The sequence below is a fragment of the Enoplosus armatus genome, chromosome 20 (genome assembly GCF_043641665.1).
Source record: "Enoplosus armatus isolate fEnoArm2 chromosome 20, fEnoArm2.hap1, whole genome shotgun sequence".
Classification (NCBI taxonomy): domain Eukaryota; kingdom Metazoa; phylum Chordata; class Actinopteri; order Centrarchiformes; family Enoplosidae; genus Enoplosus; species Enoplosus armatus.
Genome location: NC_092199.1, coordinates 13,726,571 through 13,747,300, shown reverse-complemented (window position 1 = coordinate 13,747,300; position 20,730 = coordinate 13,726,571). Strand labels below are relative to the sequence as shown.

Genomic DNA, 20,730 nt, shown 5'->3' with positions numbered 1-20,730 from the left:
CTTGTATTTACAGCAAATCTAACGTGACATGAACATAGCGTGTGCCATCGAGGCCCAAAGTTAGGCAGCTGTCAATCCAAATACTATATCTATCTCTATATTTCAATAATTCACTCTGCAAATGCATCAAGCCTAAATGGCACATGGTTGATGAAAGCATGTGCACATTGTATGTGTGTGTGCATGTGAGTGTTTGGGCGCGGGTGTCAGCCCCAGAGTACCTGTGAGAGGGGGGAGTGTGAGGGGGGAGAGAGAGCGCCCGTAGGCCTCAGTCTGTCCCGGGCCCTCGGGCTCTGCTGAGGAGCCGCCCTGCAGCGGCGACACACTCTTCCCTGCGTACACGTTCTCCAGCTCCGTGTACACACCTGTCATCTACGGGTGGAGGCACGATCAGCTGGTTAGCACACAATCGCTGCCACACATTTGCCTTGAAGGTCTGCTGCTTTTAAGCGCTTTAGGGGAACAATTGGCAGACCGCAGGTTAACTGCAGCCACAAATCAAATTGAATGTTGAATTGCAGTAATTACGAGCAGACCTTCAAATGATGTGAGGACAGAGAGCACAGATAACATAACTAGCATTCATTATGCCAGTTGCTGAGTATCAAGGCGCTGAAAAGCTGCAGTTATACCTACATGATTGAGGTCAGGGGACTCGGGGAAGGAGGTTCCATCTCCCGACTGCCTCTCCTCCGGGCTCCCGGATTCATCCACATGAATTCCTAAAGCACAATAAGGCATGAACAGTGACACATGGACATAAGCCTCTTCCTTCCATCCGCTCCCCCAGCCAAGAGGGGAGAGAGGATGAAGCAGAGCGGAACAGCATGGGGGGAAAAGCAAAAGCTTGGCTCCTGGGGCAGGAGTTAGCGATGGCAATGGAAAACAGGGGAAACCATGAATGAAGTACCTGACGCCTCAGCCGGAAATAAACACTGGATGTGATTCCAAACTGAGAGCTGATATATGGAGTTAATGTATGAACAGGTGATGGCCATTTTTCTCTTATGTAACCTTTAAGTATCCACAGAGGATTTCGCTGAGCACACATCTTTTTCAGCAACAGTCTAACAATTACATACATTACCACCTGGGAGCTGACCAGTGCGAACACAGCCTTATTACTGAGCTCTGAGCACTTCAACTGGAGAGACTGGGGGTTAGATGCCTTGCTCAAGGGATATTAATAGTGCAGTAACTGCTGAAGGAAGCTCATTTACTGTCTCTACCCGGATTTTCTTTGTATGCCCAGGGACCCCCCAAAAAGATGTAATAATACTGAATTAATCATTTTGTTTCTGGCCACCTGGAGAACGTCAGTCCAATATTTGCTCTGCTTTCAGCTCTCTTTCTGCTCTCTACCAACTCCTGAGGGAAATATCTGACTCTTTAGCTGCTAAATGCTGCATTATGTTCACCAGCTAGTCGCTAACGGTGTCTGTCTGCTGTTTGGTGCTGAGCAGGTAGTGTACAGTGGGTTTTTATGAGAGCTTTTTCACTGAAAACAGCTGCCTGCTGCAGCCCAAAACAGCGCTATGAGAGCTGAGTGAGAGTGAAGCTGTGGAGCGGACAGCTTGGTATAAACTCAACCAACCCCCTGGAAATAGATCATAGTGACTGTCTGCTACATGCCGGTAAATCCTTGCTGTTGGGTGCAGCGTACCCATTCCCAGGTGAGTCCCGATGATGCAGTCGTCAGAGCTCCTCTCTCGGACGATGCCGCGGTACGACGTCCCCGTCACGCGCATGGAGCTGCTCCGCCGGTGGTGCTCCGGACCTGCGTCAGGCTCCAACACTGCTGCAAAACACACACACACATTCAGCATCGCATTTTTGTTCACCACACCAGGTGGTTAATAATAAAAGCTTGATATATTTGGTCTCATTTTGAATGAAATCTAACCTGCCAATGAGGAACTCAACAGTTCTGCTGTTGGAATTACATTTCTTTTTCATGTCAAACAAGCAAATCCTGATACTGTATGTGTATTCTCCCAAACGCAGATTTCCATTTCCATATTGCTTGCTTTTTGGCTCACCGTTGCTCTTGAAACCCAGGAAGCGTGACAGCTTGCCCTGGCAGCGCTCCTGTTCGTCGTAGGTCAGTAGCTGGTAGATGAACTGCCAGATCAGCTGTTTGGCCGGAGTGTCCAACACCGGAAACACGTCGACTATCAGGGTGTCCACATTCCTGCAAACACACACACACACACAATGCATCCATGCACCTACACATCATCTTCATATAACCAACCCCTGTTGAGTAATTGATTCAGCTTAGGTTTATATTCTTTGCATCTGTAATGGCACGTGTAGCTGAGAATGAGATACAGGATTATGAAAACGTGGGAGGATAACAGCGCTGCCAGTTATGGTAGGATTTATGCCTTGGGGTGTTTATACTGTATGCTCATACTGTAGAATTCAAATGCTATTTAGCTTATAATCCTGCAGCATCACGTTTGCATCATCTGCAGAGCTAATGCTCCTTCCATCTGTTGACTTCAACCCTTCATCCTTGAGGAAATAAACTTCCTGCTTAGCTATGTGCATTTGTTTCTTAGCTGCTTTTCCTCTCACCATGCATCATTAGTTTTCTCCATCACAGTTTCCCAGGCAACAGCTGATTCTCTAACCGTATATGTCAATGCAAGCCAGCTAGTTAACTTGGTCTTACCACAAAGATCTGGTCTGACAGATGCTGACAACTGAGCTTAAAGCTTCCATTTATAGACCCTCTCCATCCCTCCATAACACTGACCTGTGCTGGAAGAAGGTCTCCAGGGACTTGCAGACTGTGTACCTCTCCTGGATGGTCAACAGGTGCTCCAGCTGCTGGCTGAAGGTCCGCCCGTGGACTTTGATGCTCGGTGGAAGAATCTCCGCCACCCACTGCAGAGAACTGAGAGCCGGAGACCTGGACAGAAGGCGCAGTGGAAGATTAGCATTATTTTTCCATTCATACATTTATACCTACTACAGTATTCTCCTTTGTTCTGCATCTTTATTCAAAAAATAAGGTGTGACTTGACCAATGGCTCTGATGTTTTTGTCCCTGCAGACCATGAACTGCTGTCAAATGTCAAATCAGAAATGTCAGGTTTGCTGCGTATTGACCTGGAGCGCGGTAACGTGGCGGGGGCCAGGCTTGGAGATTCCTCTGGGTCGGTCTGGTCAGAGGAGTAGTCAGACGGACCCTCCTCCACTACCAGAGTGGGCATCGCCCCGCTGCCCTGCAGCATGGACACCACCTTCTCATGGGAGCAGTTCCTACAAAAACAGAGAAAACAAGAGAGGGACAGAAGTAAATGAAGGAGAGTTGGTGCATTTTAGCTATAAAGCAATAGGCTTAATCATTTTGCGACCCCTCCGATTTATTTTGCAACTCCTTGTAGGAAAACACATATCCTCCCACACTAAGCTTTGGTGGGCTGTCCCCACGCCCCATAATAATGAAATATTAACATTTAAAATCATTCATGATTCCAACTGTATACATGTGATTGTCCAAAGCTCACAAACGCCTCGTTTATTCACTGTGAGATGCTGCTGAAAGCTCAGAGACGGCTAGTTAGAGGATCTTTAAGTTGAGATGATCTGTGCTGTAACTGTAAATTGTTATTTTATGCATATAAATAAATACATTAAAAAAAGAAAATGGGACGGATAAACTAGGTAAGCAGATATATATTTTTTTAGAATCTTGCAAAATCGTGCAAAAGATACATAATCGCCATCAATCTCTAAGACAAACTGTGAAATGCATTGACTCTTGGCATAAGCTTTAACACACCTGAGATGACGACTGTACAAACAAGTGTTTACATTAATATTACACGTTCTCCACATTTCTGTGATGCCATACACCATATGCTTACTTTGTAAACAGGACACTGAAAGCTCCCACATATCTTGTACTTTGTTTTCTTTCTCTCGCTGGTGAACAACTCCCACTGTTTTGCTGATCACCTCCTACTGCTGCAGCACCGTGTTATCAGGCAGAGCAGCGGAGTGATACAGCGCCAATCAAACCAGTGCATCAGGCAGCCATGGGAACACTTCTTTCACATGGCTATCAGGGTGGCACAATGAGTAATGCTGTTTCTTCACACTGCACTGGATTTATTGGCTGACATATTGGCTGATAGACTGTATTTGCCGAGCTCATATAGGTACAATTCAGTTTCATCCACGCTGAATTTCTTATCTGCACTCCCACACTCACACTTTCTGAAAATCCAGAGGCAGAAGGTCAAGAAGTTGTAAAGTCCACACAAGAGCAATGACTACTCCCACAAGCCAAGTTCTGTTTACATAAAGGCTGTGTTCACGTGCATCGCCCCATACATACATACTGTACCTGTGCACACACACACACGCCAGGGTTAAAGGAGAATACAGTGACATTTAGAGTTGAAAGAATAGTTTGCCATTTTGAGAAATACACTTATTCCCTTTCTTGCCGAGAGTTATGTCTGTACGCTAATTATGAAACTACAGCCAGTTAACAGCTAACCCTGCTCCACTTCTTTCAAGCACACAAACCAAAACCAGTCATTTTTGCAACAGAGTGTTGTATGGACTAAACAAACTAGATGTAACATGTTAGTTAGCGAGCTTTAGGTGTTGGTAGGTGGATTTTGTTACTGTTTGATGAAGTCAGGCTAGTTGTTTTCCCTAGCTACTAGCTGTTTGCCGGGAGTTGGAAAAGGAGGTCAATAACTTCCACGTCTGTAAGATAAATATGACGCTACCGGTTAGCTTAGCTTAGCACAAAGACTGGAACAGGGGGAAACAGCTAGCCCGGCTCTGTGCTAAGGTAACAAAATCCTTCCTGGAGCACATAACACCCTCATAACACCGCAACTCATTTATACATTTGTTAGGTTTTTGCACAGGTTAAACAAAGGAGATGTAAAGTGTTAATTAGTGAGCTTTCGAGGCGCTGGTGTGCAAACCGGTTTCCAGTCTTTTTGCTAAGCTAAGCTAACCGGCTGCTGCCTATAGCTTCATATTTAGTCTTCAGACATCAGAGTGGTATCAGCCTATTTCCAGGATATCTATCCCAAATGAGTCTCCTATTAGGTTAATGATGTAATAACGTTTGTCCTTTAACGTTTGGCTGGTTTGTAGTTAGATGTGATAATAAATGTTGTAAAGCTACATATTTTTTTCATTTTCTCCTGAGGACGACTGACAGGAAGCAGACGCGACACACAAGTTGAAAACGTCAGCTCTGAAAATAGTGAAATAATTGTTAAAGAGAAACTATAATAAAAAAAAGCTTCATGTGTTCTGTGACGGATTATCTGGCACTGTGAAAGATGTTTTCATGCTGGCAGCAGATGGCTTCTCCTGGAGAAAAACAAGCCCCGATTTCTCTAAATATACTGCCTAATTTCAAGAACTTGGACAGTAGGCAAAAGCAAAATACTACTACAACGACTGCTGGTGCTAATAATAATCATGTTTTTCATGAAAGACAAACCTCATGTCCAGGCCATTGAGGAAGAGGATACGGTCGCCTGGTTTCAGTCCACATTCCTCAGCAGGACTATCTGAGAGGGAGATGAAGATGGCAGAAAATCAAACATCAGTCAGAATCAGATCCTGGCACAACCTCACCAGCTAACAAGGTGCACTGAACAGACGGGCAGAACAGGGAAAGATGGTGACTAATGTGATGCTGTCAATCTGAGTATGGCATCCAACAAAGCCCATCAACAAAGAGGTGATCTCCATGCTAAATCTCATTACGTAAGGGAACAGTGCTGTCAAAACAATCCCCGGTGGAATCTGTTCCGACTGCACTGCACCCATCCGCCATCGCCTCCTCATCTGCCAACTCACTGCTGAATTTTCCTCACATTGAATGTCATGTCTTTTCTTTTTTTTTCTTTGACCCAAAGTTCGGATACAACAAATTCTTCATGCGATGTGCAGGGTTTAGGCACATTCACAGGCCACGAGACAGACTGTAAATCACAGAGTTTGTGGTTCCCTGGTTATCAGTGAAGGATCTATGTGTGTGTACGGATCACGATGAGAGACATGCCATCCACCCCCACCATCTCCATACCAACCTCCATAAGGCCCACTGAGTCAGTCCGCTCTGGCCGCTTCAGCACATGATGGTGGGAGATGGTGGTGGGCGGGAACAGTGCCGTCATCATCAAATACACGCACACACACACACACACACACACACACACACACACACACACACACACACACACACACACCTCCCTCCTCACTGAGGAACCTGGCAAATTCCCACAACAGTAACTTTGCCGCCTCTCTTGTCTGCTACTTTTATTTGGGAGAGCTAGAACAGTTAATTAAATAACCTTTCACTGCTGGAAATTTAAATAATGGAAGTAATAAACATGTTCACCAAAAGCTCTTAGTAGCAATTACACCGACAAATACTAACACAACAACACACAACAGTGAGTTTGAACATTTTATATCTGGTTTGTTTACTTACTACTTTTAAAGGGAGGTTCTGTTAAGAAATAGGCCCACACATATTTTCCTGGTCAACAGTACAGATTAAGGTGACAGAGGTTAGTTAGTGAGTTTTAGAGGTGCTGATTTTGTTACCTCCAGACAGAGCCAGGTTTGCTGTTTCCCCCTCTTTCCAGCCTTAAAGCTAATGTATGAAAATATGTTAAAACTATCTCCTTATTTACTTTATATCTCATTTAAGTAAGAGGTTTGAATTTTTATTTGTCTTTCTAAATCATAATTTTCTACAAAACAATAAGGCATCATGGCAATTTGTTCATTATCTCAGCATGATTTCAATGTATTGAATATATGTATAATATATATATAATATGATATTAAAAAAACAGTCAAACAGATAAAAGCCTGTGCAGACTCCATGAATGTAACTGCGTCGTACTGAGGGACTGCTCTAAGTGTCTGTTACTGCACAGCACAGCCTGTTCTGAGTGTTTTCCTCTTAACATTTCATTGGTGACTCAGACAAAATCCACTTCCTGGTACACTCATCATCACACACACAAACACCTCCTGATGCCCTTCAACCCCTGGCTGGGCACCACAACAGACTCACCGACATAAAATACAAACCACCACACACAGAAAAGAGGCGTCTATCAGGACTGTACTGTACTGGTTTTTATTATAGAAGCAGTACCTGGGATGACGGAGTCAATGCAGACGGGAGCGTGACCTCGCAGCGTGAAGCCGAAGTTCTTCTTCCCCCTGTAGACGCGAATGATCCTGACAAAAGGCAGGAAGTGAGATGAACAACTGAACAACAGATGTACAGAAAGATGAAAACAATACATCTGAGTGCAAAAGTTCATATTAAGAAATATTTTTACTTTAGCTGAACGTTTATTTTTTGTGTCATTAATGAGAAAAAAAATGCAGATTTCTTTTGTTTTTGTATGTTAAATTCATATGACTTTTTTTTACATTCACATCCATCCTTTAAAAAAAACGTCCTCTTAACTTTCAAATTGTTAAGGTGACACAAAATCTAACATTATACAGAATTGCATTTGTTACAAAACAATCTATGATTTGGTCAATAAAATGTCAGATGAGAGTGAAAAATGCCCATCAAAAGATCCCAGAGACGTGATACAAGATGAATCAGTTGTAACAATTGTTGTCAATCCACTAACCAATGAATCGTGTCAGCGTTAATTGTGACAGCATGTAACGTCGCTGATGCTTAACAACCTTTCTGTGAATGGACGGGGAGCCCAGCTGTCTCTGGATGGAGCGCTCGCTCACTGCTGTTGCTGTACGGCTTTTGTTTTGATTTGTCACTTCCTGCAGGTGGGAGTCTGAACGAGTGAAGATGTGACGTTTGTCTTTACCGCAATCCAACTTTGCCATTTTAGGCTCCTAACATTTCTTTTTTTCTTTAAACATAACAATCCCAACTACTGCAGCCTCAACTCCACGTCACTCCGCATGACTTCCTGCGTGTTTTACTCTCCAGCTTCAGGCCTGAATAAAAATAACTGAGGATGTACTCAGAGGAGAAAAAAGCTTTGGCATTTTACTGATGGTGGTGCTTTGTTCTCTGTCACCCCAGTGGAGGAGCACACGGTGGAGGAGCACACGGTGGAACTTCACGTTGCTTCAGAAGTGAGACACTTGTGCTGTCTATCCCCTGCAAGTTGCCATGGAAACGACTCAAGGCAACACGGCCTCGATATGTAAACATGGGAAAGACAAGAAAAGACTAAAGATGGGAGGGAAAACAGACAGAACTATTCTTTGATAGTGGCAGTTACTGGCTGTTATGTAAGACGAGCTGAATGCAGATGGGGGCACTGGGTGCTGCATGTGTGTGTGTGTGTGTGTGTGTGTGTGTGTGTGTGTGTGTGTGTGTGTGTGTGTGGAGGGTGTTGGGCTAAGAGGCGCAGCATCAGCCTTGAGCACACTTGACAAACTGAGTGACTGCCAGGCTGCTCAAGGCCTCTCCTGATTCCCATCAGTCTGCACCGACTGCACGTCACACTTTTACATGATTCCACATGAAGTCATCCAGCCCAAAAATATTATATAACAACCCAAATGACTCAATCGGTCACCTCTTAATGAAACAACTGAGACTGGCTCATTGTGCAGCAAATAGACAATTGCCAATCTATGGTGATTGATTTTCTATATCAATAGGCCTTTTGTAAACACACCATAGTAAAAGACCATCCACTAAAACTACACTCTAAACACATCTGGAGGTGGATTCATTCAAAATATCTATCTATCTATCTATCTATCTATCTATCTATCTATCTATCTATCTACTGTATCTCTCTATTTACTGTGGACACACAACAGGTTAATTGAGTTCAGGGAAGGCACCAGCATGCAGCACAACTTCTTATTGTGACTGTGCCACTTAAACCACATGACGTAATCTCTCTCATTTAACACAATCAGCGTGCCTCCTATTGTTGTGTGACCTGCCGATATGTTTACACTTGACATATGCGGCCTCACATTTTCACTCCCATGTGGATGAAGGCAGATCTTGGGATGAAGTTAGTTGGCTTAGTGTGGGAGTAGCGCACTGCCACCCCTGTAATCCATGCGCTACGTGTAAGCCCGCTGTGGTGTTATTAATTGGACAGTCGTGTAATCAGAGTGTTAGTGGGTGGAGGATGAGCGGGAGAGGTTGAACGGTCAGGGGCTCTACAACAGTGCAGGATTAACATGTTTGATAGGTGAGGAGACACACACAAGCAGATGGTAGTTTCAGTTTGAAGAGGCTAAAGACGTGGTTATTTGAGCACTTTCAAACTTATATGGTGGGGTCTAAAAACATCTTCTTATATGGACAGATCTGGGGTTTTCTAAGTGCTGCTTTGTGACAAGACTCAGAGGAAAACATGAGCTTTAGGATGCAAGAATGTGGAGATGACGGGAAAACAGCAAGAATGGAGAATGTGACACATTGTCCATTGTTTCACATACATTTATAAAACATCCTGCCTGTAAATGATTGATAAAGTCAGTCTTTTGGTGCTGCCTTATGTGTTGAGATGAACCTGTTGGTAGCCTGAGTTCTTGTAGTAAACAACACTTCAAAGAGAGCTAAAGAGACCCATAAAGCATCATATTATTAACAAAAACAACATGCTGGTAGTCATGTGTCTCCTACATGTGTGCTCACCTCTGATTGGGTCCGATGGGGGGATGCGCAGGTATCCCGGAGACGGACTTCCTTAAGCCCCTGTCTCTCTCTGCCTCACCTCTCCCTCCGGGTTCGCCATCTCTGGGCACCGAGCTGGCCCGTTTGGACCCGTGGTGGCGCTCAGAGTGATCCTCGCTCCGACTGCGCCGGAGTCTGCCCTGCGGCTCGCTGATGCTCTTGCTGCGGCAGAGCCGGTTGATCACGTTCTGGGAGACGGCCTCGTCAAAGCGCTGCCGGTGCTTCTTGGGAATGAAGATTCTAGCGAACATGGTGGCATGTGAGGGAAAAAAAAGGGGGTGATGTTAGTTTTTGTCCACAAGAGTTGCCTCAGAAAAAAAAGAGGAGAGTAGAAAAGAGTATGGATCTACATCACAGATCCACCTCGATCCATTTTGAAAACATTGAGTCCATAACCAAAAACCTTGGCTTTCCAGTGAAATAACAGCAGCAAGTCAAATATCCAGCATGAGCAGAGATTAAAAAGTGATGATCAACACGCACTGATGATCGCTGCTGAAATAATCTTCACAATCCAAGTCCACTCTAAATCAAATCAACAGGCTTCCTCCTTCAAGACTCAGATACAAAGAAAAGAAAGAGGATTTTTGAAGGACAGGTGAGGCGTCTGTCCCCCTGGAGGTGACTGCTGTCCCCAGAGAGAAGAACTTGAATAGAGAGAAAAGGTCTTTCTCTGAGGAGAGAGACGGTGAGGAAATCTTGGCGTCACTCGCTGCTTGCTGGAGTCTCACTGCAGCAGCGTGAGGTGCCGGAGCCTGAATACAGCAAGAGGAAAAGGTGTGGGAGTGAGCGAGCATGGGATTTCTCCTCTCCTCTGCTCTCTCGCTCTCTCTATATATCTACAGTATCTCATTTTCACTCTCTCGCTCTCCTACACTTCCGTCCACGCCTCACCTCTGTGTCACTCTGTCAGTGTGAGCACAGAGCAGGAAGCTGTCATCGTCTTATTGACCCTGGACCTCACCACTTTTCCCATTTTGATAAAGAAACTCAACCCACAACATTTTGTTTTTGTTTTTTAGCTTTATAATAGGTATAATAGGTAAAAGACAAGCGTAATTAACCAACTCAAAAGGAGCACTCAGACGGTGAATATATATCTATTTAAATAAATAAATAATTCTCATTTCAATTTAGAGTCCAGTATTTTTCCAATAGCTTCAGCTTCCCATAATAAAAAAGCTCAGATGATGACATATTCACTACATACTAACAACAATAAGGGGAAAAAACATCACAAACACCACACTAGGAGCTCCATCCTCTTATATTTACTTAAAGGAGTTGTCCAGAGATTTAGTATGTAGTAGAACTTCCATTAAGTTGGGGCACTCGTGAGACACAAATTTAAAAACGAATGGTCCGAATTGGTACAGCAGAGGCTGAGATACGCTGACTTTTAGCCAGTGGTATGGGTCAAGCTCCAAAAATGCTGGATCCTACAATTCCCATAATGCAACTTGATAAAATCTTTCATTAGACCCTCCCTGCCTTTCTTACCATGAGTTATATTAGAAGATTGACGCCACTCTCATGTCCGTATGGTAAATATGAGGCGACAGTTAGCTTAGCTTAGCATAAAGACTGGAAACAGGGAAAAATCCAGCTCCCACCACATCTAAAGCTCACTAAATAACATGTTACATATTGTTTGTTTAATCTGCTAAGCTAAGCTAACCGCTGCATACTAAAATCTGCAGAATTATGATTTACATTACAAACTATCTGATGCAAGAATATGTACACAATACAACAAATCAGAGTTGAAAGTGTTTGATACTCATGTTACAGATGCATTCAGATCGGCACCATAAAAGTATTGAGGTTCAATACCAAGCCCAAATAAACAGATTAAAACATACATGTTGTGGCAAAATAAACTAGCAAAATATCCCAAAGTGTGGAGACAGTATGTGATGTCTCGTGTTGAACATGTGCCGTTTACCAAACCACAGCGCAGACTATGAGAATAAAACAAAATGAGTCGTCACCCACACAAGGACTCAGCTGACAACACAAAAACAATTTTTCATTCAAGTGATGAGAACTGCTGCCAAGTCAACCACCCACCCACCCCACAGTTGTTCTACTGCACATCTTACCTTAAAGGATAAGTTCACCAGTTTTTAGGGTGGGCATACTGCACTGTTAAAATCAGCAAATGGGGATGTAACTGCATTCCTGTTTTATTTCCTGTTTTTTGTGTGTGTGTTTCTTATCTTTGTAGATAAGAGTCCAATCTCAGATGACATGGCATTTTCTTCACATCTAATCGGAATGATATGACTATATAATGACTCTGATATAAGAAAGAAAAAAACTAGCAAGTCAGGAAAGGGTCAGTAAATGTTAAAGTCATTCTGGCAAATAAAAAAATAAAAAAATCACCAGCTGAAAACCAAAACTGTAAATCTGAGATTCATTCACTATCACAGACTGATGGTAGACCTGAAACCAAACTTTTTTCATATCATTCACTTTAATGTAATAGATTGACTTGTTTTGGGAAATACGCTTATTCACTCTCTTGCTCAGAGTTAGATGAGAGTCTGTACGGTAAATATGTAGCTACCAGCAGCCAGTTAGCTTAGCATAAAACCTAGAAACAGCTATCTTGGTGTTGTCCAAAGCTTAAGAGTTGCTGGTAGGTGGATTTTGTTACCTTCAGACAGAGCCAGGCTCGTTGTTTCAGAGTCTTTATATGCTAAGCTAAACAAACCAATTTCTGGTTGTAGCTTCGTATCATCAATCATTTCGTCTAACTCCTGGCAAGAAAAGAAAATAAGAGTATTTCTCAAAATGTCAAACTATTCCTTTAAGCCCACTCATAGCCTCTTAAAGAAGTGAGAACTCGCCAAAATCACCACATTTTGGAAGATTTATTAAGACAACAATGTACTTATATGCTCTCATAAAAACGGGAATATACACATGTACAGTAGCCTACAAAGTATAAACACACAGCATGTCCAATATATTCACACCATGTCTTTTTCAGACCTAAATGAATTGTGAAAAATCTTGACTGAACTTGTTAATGTGAGTAAGAGAGAACCAAAATCCCGGCTGATACATCAAGCCAGTCAAAAGTTAATTATTTGACTCCACGTTTGTTAAATCACAGTGGCATTAAGATCCAACTGAGAGTGGAGCACCGTACACAGATTTGCACAAACAACCGTTTTGATTCCCACCTACACCAGTCTGTTGTGTTCTGACTCGCTGATTCGCCGATCAGATGAATCAGCCAGAAGCAGACTGTGAAAAACAGCACCGGTGGAGTCATTAGCAGCAAACCCGCTGATGAGACGAGATAAAGCAAACAGCTACCACTGTACATGTCCACGAGAAGCTAATTAAGCTGCATAAAAACAACTTTGACAGCTAAATAAAGCAATTAGGACACACTCATTGTACAGAGAGGAGAGAGAGAGAGAAAAGGCGACTTCACTGCAAACGTGAGGCCACTGTTCATTTCATCATCCAAAGTTGTTTAAGCGCTTTATTAAAAGGTACTCAGGTAAATATAGAGCACTTCACGCCCTGTGCCATTCCTGCTGTGTGGCGGATAGCGACCTCTCATTTACATGTGGAAGCTAAAGGTCACAGCTTCTTTAAACAACACCGGGCGCCTACAGGCTTACAGAGATAGAAAAGAAGTAATTAGAGCCTGACCAATTCTGTCTCTTCCCGGCTGATACCGATATTGATATTTGAGAGTTTTGAAAAATCCAGTAACAATGTAACAGCTGATAACATTTTATCCTCGTAAAATGCTACATTGCAGATCAACGTCAGAAGGTAAATATACCATATCTCAAACATATTGAGAATACAGACAGGATTCATTTCCAACTTTGGTGGCCCCCAGTGGCAGTTTTTAAAAAACCCACTGTGGTAGACGGTCATGTATGCTGCTACTCTTTACAGGAACTCTCCATTCAGCACCACAACAACACAAGACAAGACCAGCAATGCAGCAGCCTATTATTTTTGGCATGTTTCCCTCAACTGCTCCTTGTATTACGTATTTTTCCTGACTTTTAATGGTTCACAGCAGGTCTAGTGTAGTGCAATATGATTAAAGGGGCCAATTTAATACTTTTTTTAATACGGACTGAGGGAGGGAGCTTTCCAAAGGTTTGAGGAAATAACCCTGATGATGTCACGGTGTACTGACACACTCTGAAGTACCATTCTACATCACTGCAATTTGTGGGTGTTGAGTTACTCTGTAAGTAAGCCTGGTAATTAATTTTTTTTCACAGCTATAATCTGGCCAAATGAGTTTAAAAGTTTTAAAAAATACAAAAAAGTCTCTGTGATTTATAATTACATATCTTTTTAAAGCAATCATTGATCTTATTGTTGAGCTGACATAATAAGGCTATTTAACTAATTATTGCAGTCACAGTTCCAAATGTCTTCACTTCAATAATATTATAGTTTAGAAGCAGGGAGGACTTTTTTGCCATCGAAAATCAACAAATCATCAAAATCTACACACAGTGGCTTTAAGTTACCAGCTATCATTTCATTTCATTTTCATTTAAGAAATGGTGGGTAGCTCATTTTTGGAACAAATCTGTTCAGTTGAAGATATAGGCCACATATTGTTAGCCTGCTGTCACTGTCTCTGCAGATTCTGATCAGGTTTGAGGTGAACATGTATCTGACTGCAGCCGGAGACAGTGCTGCCTGAGCACAGACTACTGGCTACAATGAGCAGACTCCAGAGATATAAATAAATGTTCTGTAGTGATGTAGGTGTAGCAACCCACACAGTCCCTCTCTGTTTGCTATCTGTGCTTCCCTGCTATTCCTCATCTATTCATATCACAGCACTAATATGTCTCTGTCTCTCACACAGATACACTACCTGTCTGTGTAAGGATGTGTGTGTGTGTTTGTGTGTGTGTGTGTGTGTGTGTGTGTGTTTGTAGCTGCTGCTATCACCATTACGCGTTTATAAATGCAGCTGTCCATCCACTTCAGGATGCACAGCCATCTGTTGAAACAGCCACCTCATCACAAAAAGTTTTCCGCGTCAACTCTCTGAAACTAAATGAGTGCTCTGATTTGACCTCATTTATAAAGAACAGAGATCTATAATTATCTGAAGGAGGGTTGTGGAGGAGGAAGCAAGCAGGGAGGAAGGGACAGATTTCTCAAAAGGGAGGAATGACAAGCAGAAAACTACAAAGAGGAGACCTCATTTCATTCCGAGTGTCCAGATGTGGCTTAAATGCAGGAGAGTGAGGAGACAGACACCGTGACACCTCACATAGAGAGGTGCAAAATAATGGAGAATGTGTTTCTTACATGATCTACTTGTCCTGCTTCTCTGGAACACAGCCAAAAAAAAGTGAAGCACAGCGGTGGGTCACACATTTAAGGATAAAGCCAGTGGAATTAAAAGATAGTTGATATGATTTCAAATCCGTTATGAGCACCACTGGGTGGCTGGTCTGTGTCCAGGAACTTGTCAAAAGTAGATGATTAAAAATTGTGCTGGTAAAAAAAAAAGTTCAGCCATGTATGATCCACTGAGTAGACATGTGACCATAGTGATAAAAGGGATCCTAATAAAAAATAAAGAACGAAACAGAAAATAAGCTGGAATTACATTTTTTTTAAAAAAATTTTTTTATTTGCTTTGGTTGAGTTCTGTGACATTACAAAGATCTCTACAATTGTAGCCTCGCAAAGCAAGCCTGACTCCTACGAGCCTAGTTCTTCTAAAAAAGACATCCACCAGTCGAAAGATGGACCAATCAGCAAACTAAGGGGAGTTGTTCAGATGATGGTGGCGGCATGATTTTTATTTTTAAAAAATTTGACATCAAAATCAAAATAAAAAAAATCTGTTAATTAAACCTCCATCCTTATAACAAAGCCTCTAGTCTACAGCCATGCTAGCAGCTCTGTGGGGCAGTACTTAGGCACAGCGGTGCTTTGAGCTAAATGCTCATGTCAGCATACTAACATGCTCACAGTGGCAATGCTGACATGCTGATGTTTCGCAGGTATGATGTTTACCGTGGCTGACATCTTAGTTTAGCGTGTTAGCATGCTAACATTTGCTAATTAGCACTAAACACAAAGTAAAGCTGAGGCTGATGGGAAGTGTAATTTGGTCAAAAACCAAAAGTATCCGACAAATTCAGACTTTGATTTGATGGTGGCGCTATATGAAAAGTCAGACAATCATAAAAAGTTATCACAATTCATCCCGAGGGGGGACACAAATGTGTGAACTAAATTTCGGGGCAATCCATCCAATAGTTGGCAAGATATTACACTAAAAAACAAATATGTCAACCTCATGGTGACGCCAGATGAAAAGTCAAAGGGTCAACCAAAGTCAGTAGGATTCATCCTCTGGGACAATGAATATCCATACAAAATGTCAAGGAAATCAATCCAGCAGTAGTCAAGATATTTCAGTCTGGGCCAAAGTGGTGGACCGACCGGCTTTTCCACCACTTAGAGCTGCTGGCAAGTTTAAAGAGCAAAGTGTCATTGTTGGTCCACTGTGGTTCTTGTTCTCCCTTCAGCCTGAACAAGCTGGTCACATAAAGCAGCGTCTAATTCTGCCATTAAAGATAAATGGATTGTGTTTATATTGAAGGAGAGAGACAACTTCTTGTTGTTGTTATGAATGCACTGGCTTTAGGATTGTTTGTGCTCATTAACCACTTTAATGAAAACGGTTTGTGAGCCACTTGTGTGCCACTAATATTTCTCATCTTGTGCAGTGTAGCAGGTCAGCATTAGCTTCAAACAAGCTGCAGCCACTGACTCCTGCAGTTAACATTAAACACCATCATTATCAGCACCATTGAAAAAGAAAGCTTTGTGCACAGCAGGCACTGTGGGGTCCAGAGGAGCTGATAAATGCAGATTTGTGGATTATTTAGACCTACCATGATCAGCCTCTGATAACTCTTATTCTTTTATAGGGCACAACTATCACAGTAGTACAGTAAAATCACTGGATGGAGCTGTAAATGATTGATTTGAGCATGAAGATGTTTCTACATAACATTACCCATGCAGTTACTGGCAGACATGTGCAACAGAAAAGCCAAAAGTGGCTGCTACTGGCATGGAGGACACACACAGACTCAGTATAATGCAGGCAGATAAAGTTTAAAAGGAATATTTATGTAATCTGAAAAATCAACATTCAGCCCAAAAGCAAACACAAACACACACACAGATGCACACGCCCTCAAACACAAAACAAGAGATTATACACTAAAAGCAGAGCATCACTCACCCTAATGACTTCAGTCACTTATGAGACAATAGCACAATAGCATGTCTTTGCATTGCTAATTGTGATACGACTAGCAGTGTCCATCCAAGTGTGGCCGCATCTCATCAAACTACATGAGCACACTGTTGACGGTTCACTCGGATGAATAAATTATAGATTAAAAGCTCTGAATTGCCTTGAAGAAATCTTAGAAAGCGACTTGGGAATAGAGGACTCCGAAGCTAAAGACATCAGATATCAACAGCAGCCTTGGTTGGTATTAAATATTCACTCACCTCCCATTTCACATGCATAATCACACTGTCGGCACTTTGTAAAAACTGCAGCTGATAAAAAGCATGAATTCCCTCAAAAATAAACAAGCAGCCACAACCACGTTTCATAAAACCTTACAAAACATGGAAAGGATGGAAAGGTATACTCACCCCAGACAATTCATCGTTTTAGCTGTCACCCATAGCTCAGTAATAAACTAAACCTCAGCACTAAGTTGCACCAGTGAGCAGAATGGCAGACACGCCTACTGCTTCAGTGCCGCTTCTCTTTGGGGGATAAAAGATATGGTGGGACCTCAGTGCATGCAGGGAGGCTGTCTTTACTAAGTGTCAAGGGAAAATGGTCACTGCTCAGAGAGAGAGAGAGAGAGAGAGAGAGAGAGAGAGAGCAGGGAACAGACCGAGCTCTGAGCAGAATAAGAAAATCCATCAGAGAAAAACACAAAACCCCCCTCAGAGAGAGGGAGAGAGGTAAGAGAGTTGTGAGATGGGTGGGGGATGAAAAAAACACACAGAGAGATGGCATTAATGTTGTTATTGGTGCTCGTGCAAATAGGAGCGCCCTTTATTATAAAAATACCAATGAGGAGCTCTCAGTCGACAGAGTTTGAATTATTCATGTCCAATTTAAGGCAGAAAAATCGCCTTGCGTCATTTCAGGTCGGGGAAACAACCAAAACTACCTCAACACTAACCTCCTACTGCTGGAAACCCTTCTTACAGTATATTAATACCACTAAAAAAAGAGTTAAAGGTGGTGTAGTAGTGGAGGAAGCCAGCATAGTAACAGAATAAAGGGTTTGATTGGCTCCACTTGTGGAAGAAGTGCAATCTGTGGACAAACTGTCTGGGGATTCAGAGGAAGGCAAGAGTGCTGCTGGTCATTTTGGCACACAGACATCCACACAACTCTGGCTTCCTGAGTGGTTTTTCACGTTTAGTTATCTGGCGTTGTTCCATTTCATGGAGACACACCTTCAAAAAAAACCTGTTGGCTGTAGCTCCAGGTCTTTTTCTTGTTTTTTTGAAGGGACTGCGGACACAGAGCGCCATGGTCACCGGTATTAAATTATGGTTTCACGAAGCGAGTACTCAACTAAATCTGTCTGTGGCTCATCATCACAGACACCTCCATGCTGTGAATTCAGTTCACGTTGCCAATCCTCATTTACCACCAACAACTCGAAGCTCGGGCCCCTCCGTGTCAGTTTTAGTCTCTCAGTTTCACTAACGCTGGTGACTCTTTAAGCGACTTGGAGGGTCATTGTGGATTTACCACGGGTGGCAGATGGGGCCCACCTAAACCTAAAGTGTAGCTCTGAAATGGCTGGCGGCGGGCGAGACCCTCTCTAATCCATCCTGCGACAGAATGAGCAACAAGACAAGCCTGTTTACGTGGTCATTATGGATTAAATCCCTGCAGATTATTTTACTTTTCACTGGGAGTTGAAAACGACAAGGATGTGTGTGGGATACAATACCAAGACTGCAATAGCACAATAGCTTTTGTCCTCGGATCACAGCCTGTAGTGGGAAGGCGACACATTATTTCAGGATATTTGGGGAGTATTTTGGCTTTAATGGAGAGTTTGACAGCCCAGAATGACAGGAAACATGGGGAGAGACAGAGGGGATAACATGCAAGAAGGATCCTCCAGCAACATTCAAACAAGGGATGTCTTGGTTACATAATATGTGTCTCAGACTGCAAAGGGTCTGTGATTGGCCACTTTGCTACATTTTCACTCTGTTTCAAAGGGTTGGAGAGGATCATGCTCTCCACTGAATTTGCAGCCATCTTTCTACCAACAATTTACTCTATGCTATGTTTGGCATTTCATTGCAATGGGAGCTGTTACCTGATGCTGGAGATGAGCTGTCGATGCTCATCAGTGGTGAGTATGTCGGGCAGCACAGAGGCCAGCCACTCAACTCTCTTCTCGGCTGCGTACTGCTTCAGCACAGTGAAGAGTTTCTCTTTCACTTCGGGTTCATCGCCCAAAATCTGGTCAACCTGACGGAGATCAGACGATGTTGTTAGAGGAGGCCGGGAGAGAGTAAAAATGACATACCTGGTAGATGCTGTCACCTCATAGTTTTACACAGTGCTAGATTGTTACCACAACAACACAAAAGAAAATATACATTTTATTATTTTGCTTGAGTTTGGTCTTGAGCTTGAGTCAAATCTCGTAGTCTGTTTTATATTATCAACTATTTAAAGGCTTACACCTGTGCATTGCATGAAATTCTACACATACATTTGTTGGATATTGACAGATATTGACTGTTATAAGGAAAAACCATAAGTGTTACTATAACACAAGACACATTTTTATTTTGGTCTTAAAGCCCCCTGAAAACCTCATACGATTAAATATTCACTACATTAGCAACAACTGATGTGAATGGTGAACCCGAAGCGACTTGATTTGATCTGATTTGATTGACTTGCATCTCCTTGGCAACATAAGGAATCAACCCCACCACTCTTAATAGACTACGCAGAAATATTTGCGCTTATGCAGGACTTCCTGGACTTCTTTGCTCACAGTAAGAAGCTAATTTAGAGAAGATTTCAGGTGCTGGACGGGACTGGACTCGGATTTTTATTTAAACGTACCTTCCTGTTGAACTCCAGAGCTTTATGTTTACGGTCCAGTCTCGCCCCCTCTCCTCCCATCTGACTGTCCTCTATGCTGATGCTGTGTTTCTGCCTCGGGCCGAGGCACAGCAGCCCCAGGCGAAGCGTCCTGCCCTGGGAGGCCTTGATCAGCGCCGCGGCCGTCTCGTGCTGCCTGACGGGGATGCCATTGACCTCCATGACATAATCCCCGGCCCTAAGACCTGCGCGGCCCGCTGGAGAGCAAGGCGAGCAGTCCTCCACCAGCAGGGGGCAGTCTCCCACGATGGTGAACCCGAAACGACCGTCCGGACCTGGTATGATGTCCATCTGTAATGCAGGAAAAAGTAAATATGAATTTCATTTAATTTAAAATTAAAAAAGACTCAGGGTCCATGGTCAGTCTGGGTATACAGTTACTGCACTATGACAAGGGACTCCACAGGCATTAACCCACATACGCATTATTGCTGTGATGGATTCAAAAGCTGTAAGACCTGCTGTATGCGGGACACCACTCCGATGCTGGGAGGGATGTTCTTCTGAGTCTGGGCAATGGCGATGACAGCCTGGGGACCCAGCGTTGACACATTGTGGCCCTCGATCTCCAGGACCTGGTCCCCAGCCTGCAACCCCGCCAGGTGGGCGCTGCTGCCTTCCTCCACGGACAGGATGTAGCTGGGTCCACTCCCACCCAGCTGGAAGCCGAACTCCTCAGGCCAGCCCTGGTTGGACGACGGCATGCTGAAGACTTGAGGGATGAGAGGACGGGAGAAAATAGGTGAGGTGGGAGAAAGAAAGGATGTAAGACTTGAGGACGGGAGACAAGTAACCACTCATAGTC

At 43.2% G+C, this 20,730-nt stretch overlaps 1 protein-coding gene across 1 annotated transcript in view; it reads right to left on the bottom strand.

The window, feature by feature from the left end:
- The window catches only part of grid2ipb (glutamate receptor, ionotropic, delta 2 (Grid2) interacting protein, b), a 28,073-nt gene extending 7,436 nt beyond the window's left edge, over window positions 1-20,637 (bottom strand). Inside the window, exons 1-12 of the mRNA XM_070927496.1 lie at window positions 20,384-20,637; window positions 19,887-20,216; window positions 19,123-19,277; window positions 9,668-9,946; window positions 7,166-7,251; window positions 5,489-5,558; window positions 3,118-3,270; window positions 2,762-2,917; window positions 2,046-2,191; window positions 1,664-1,795; window positions 637-722; window positions 222-372 (exon numbers count right to left, since the gene is read on the bottom strand). Of these exons, the coding sequence (XP_070783597.1) occupies window positions 222-372; window positions 637-722; window positions 1,664-1,795; window positions 2,046-2,191; window positions 2,762-2,917; window positions 3,118-3,270; window positions 5,489-5,558; window positions 7,166-7,251; window positions 9,668-9,946; window positions 19,123-19,277; window positions 19,887-20,216; window positions 20,384-20,629 (1,990 nt within the window). The 5' untranslated portion in view covers window positions 20,630-20,637. The remainder of the gene's footprint in view (window positions 1-221; window positions 373-636; window positions 723-1,663; window positions 1,796-2,045; window positions 2,192-2,761; window positions 2,918-3,117; window positions 3,271-5,488; window positions 5,559-7,165; window positions 7,252-9,667; window positions 9,947-19,122; window positions 19,278-19,886; window positions 20,217-20,383) is intronic.
- Between the last annotated feature and the right edge of the window lie 93 nt (window positions 20,638-20,730).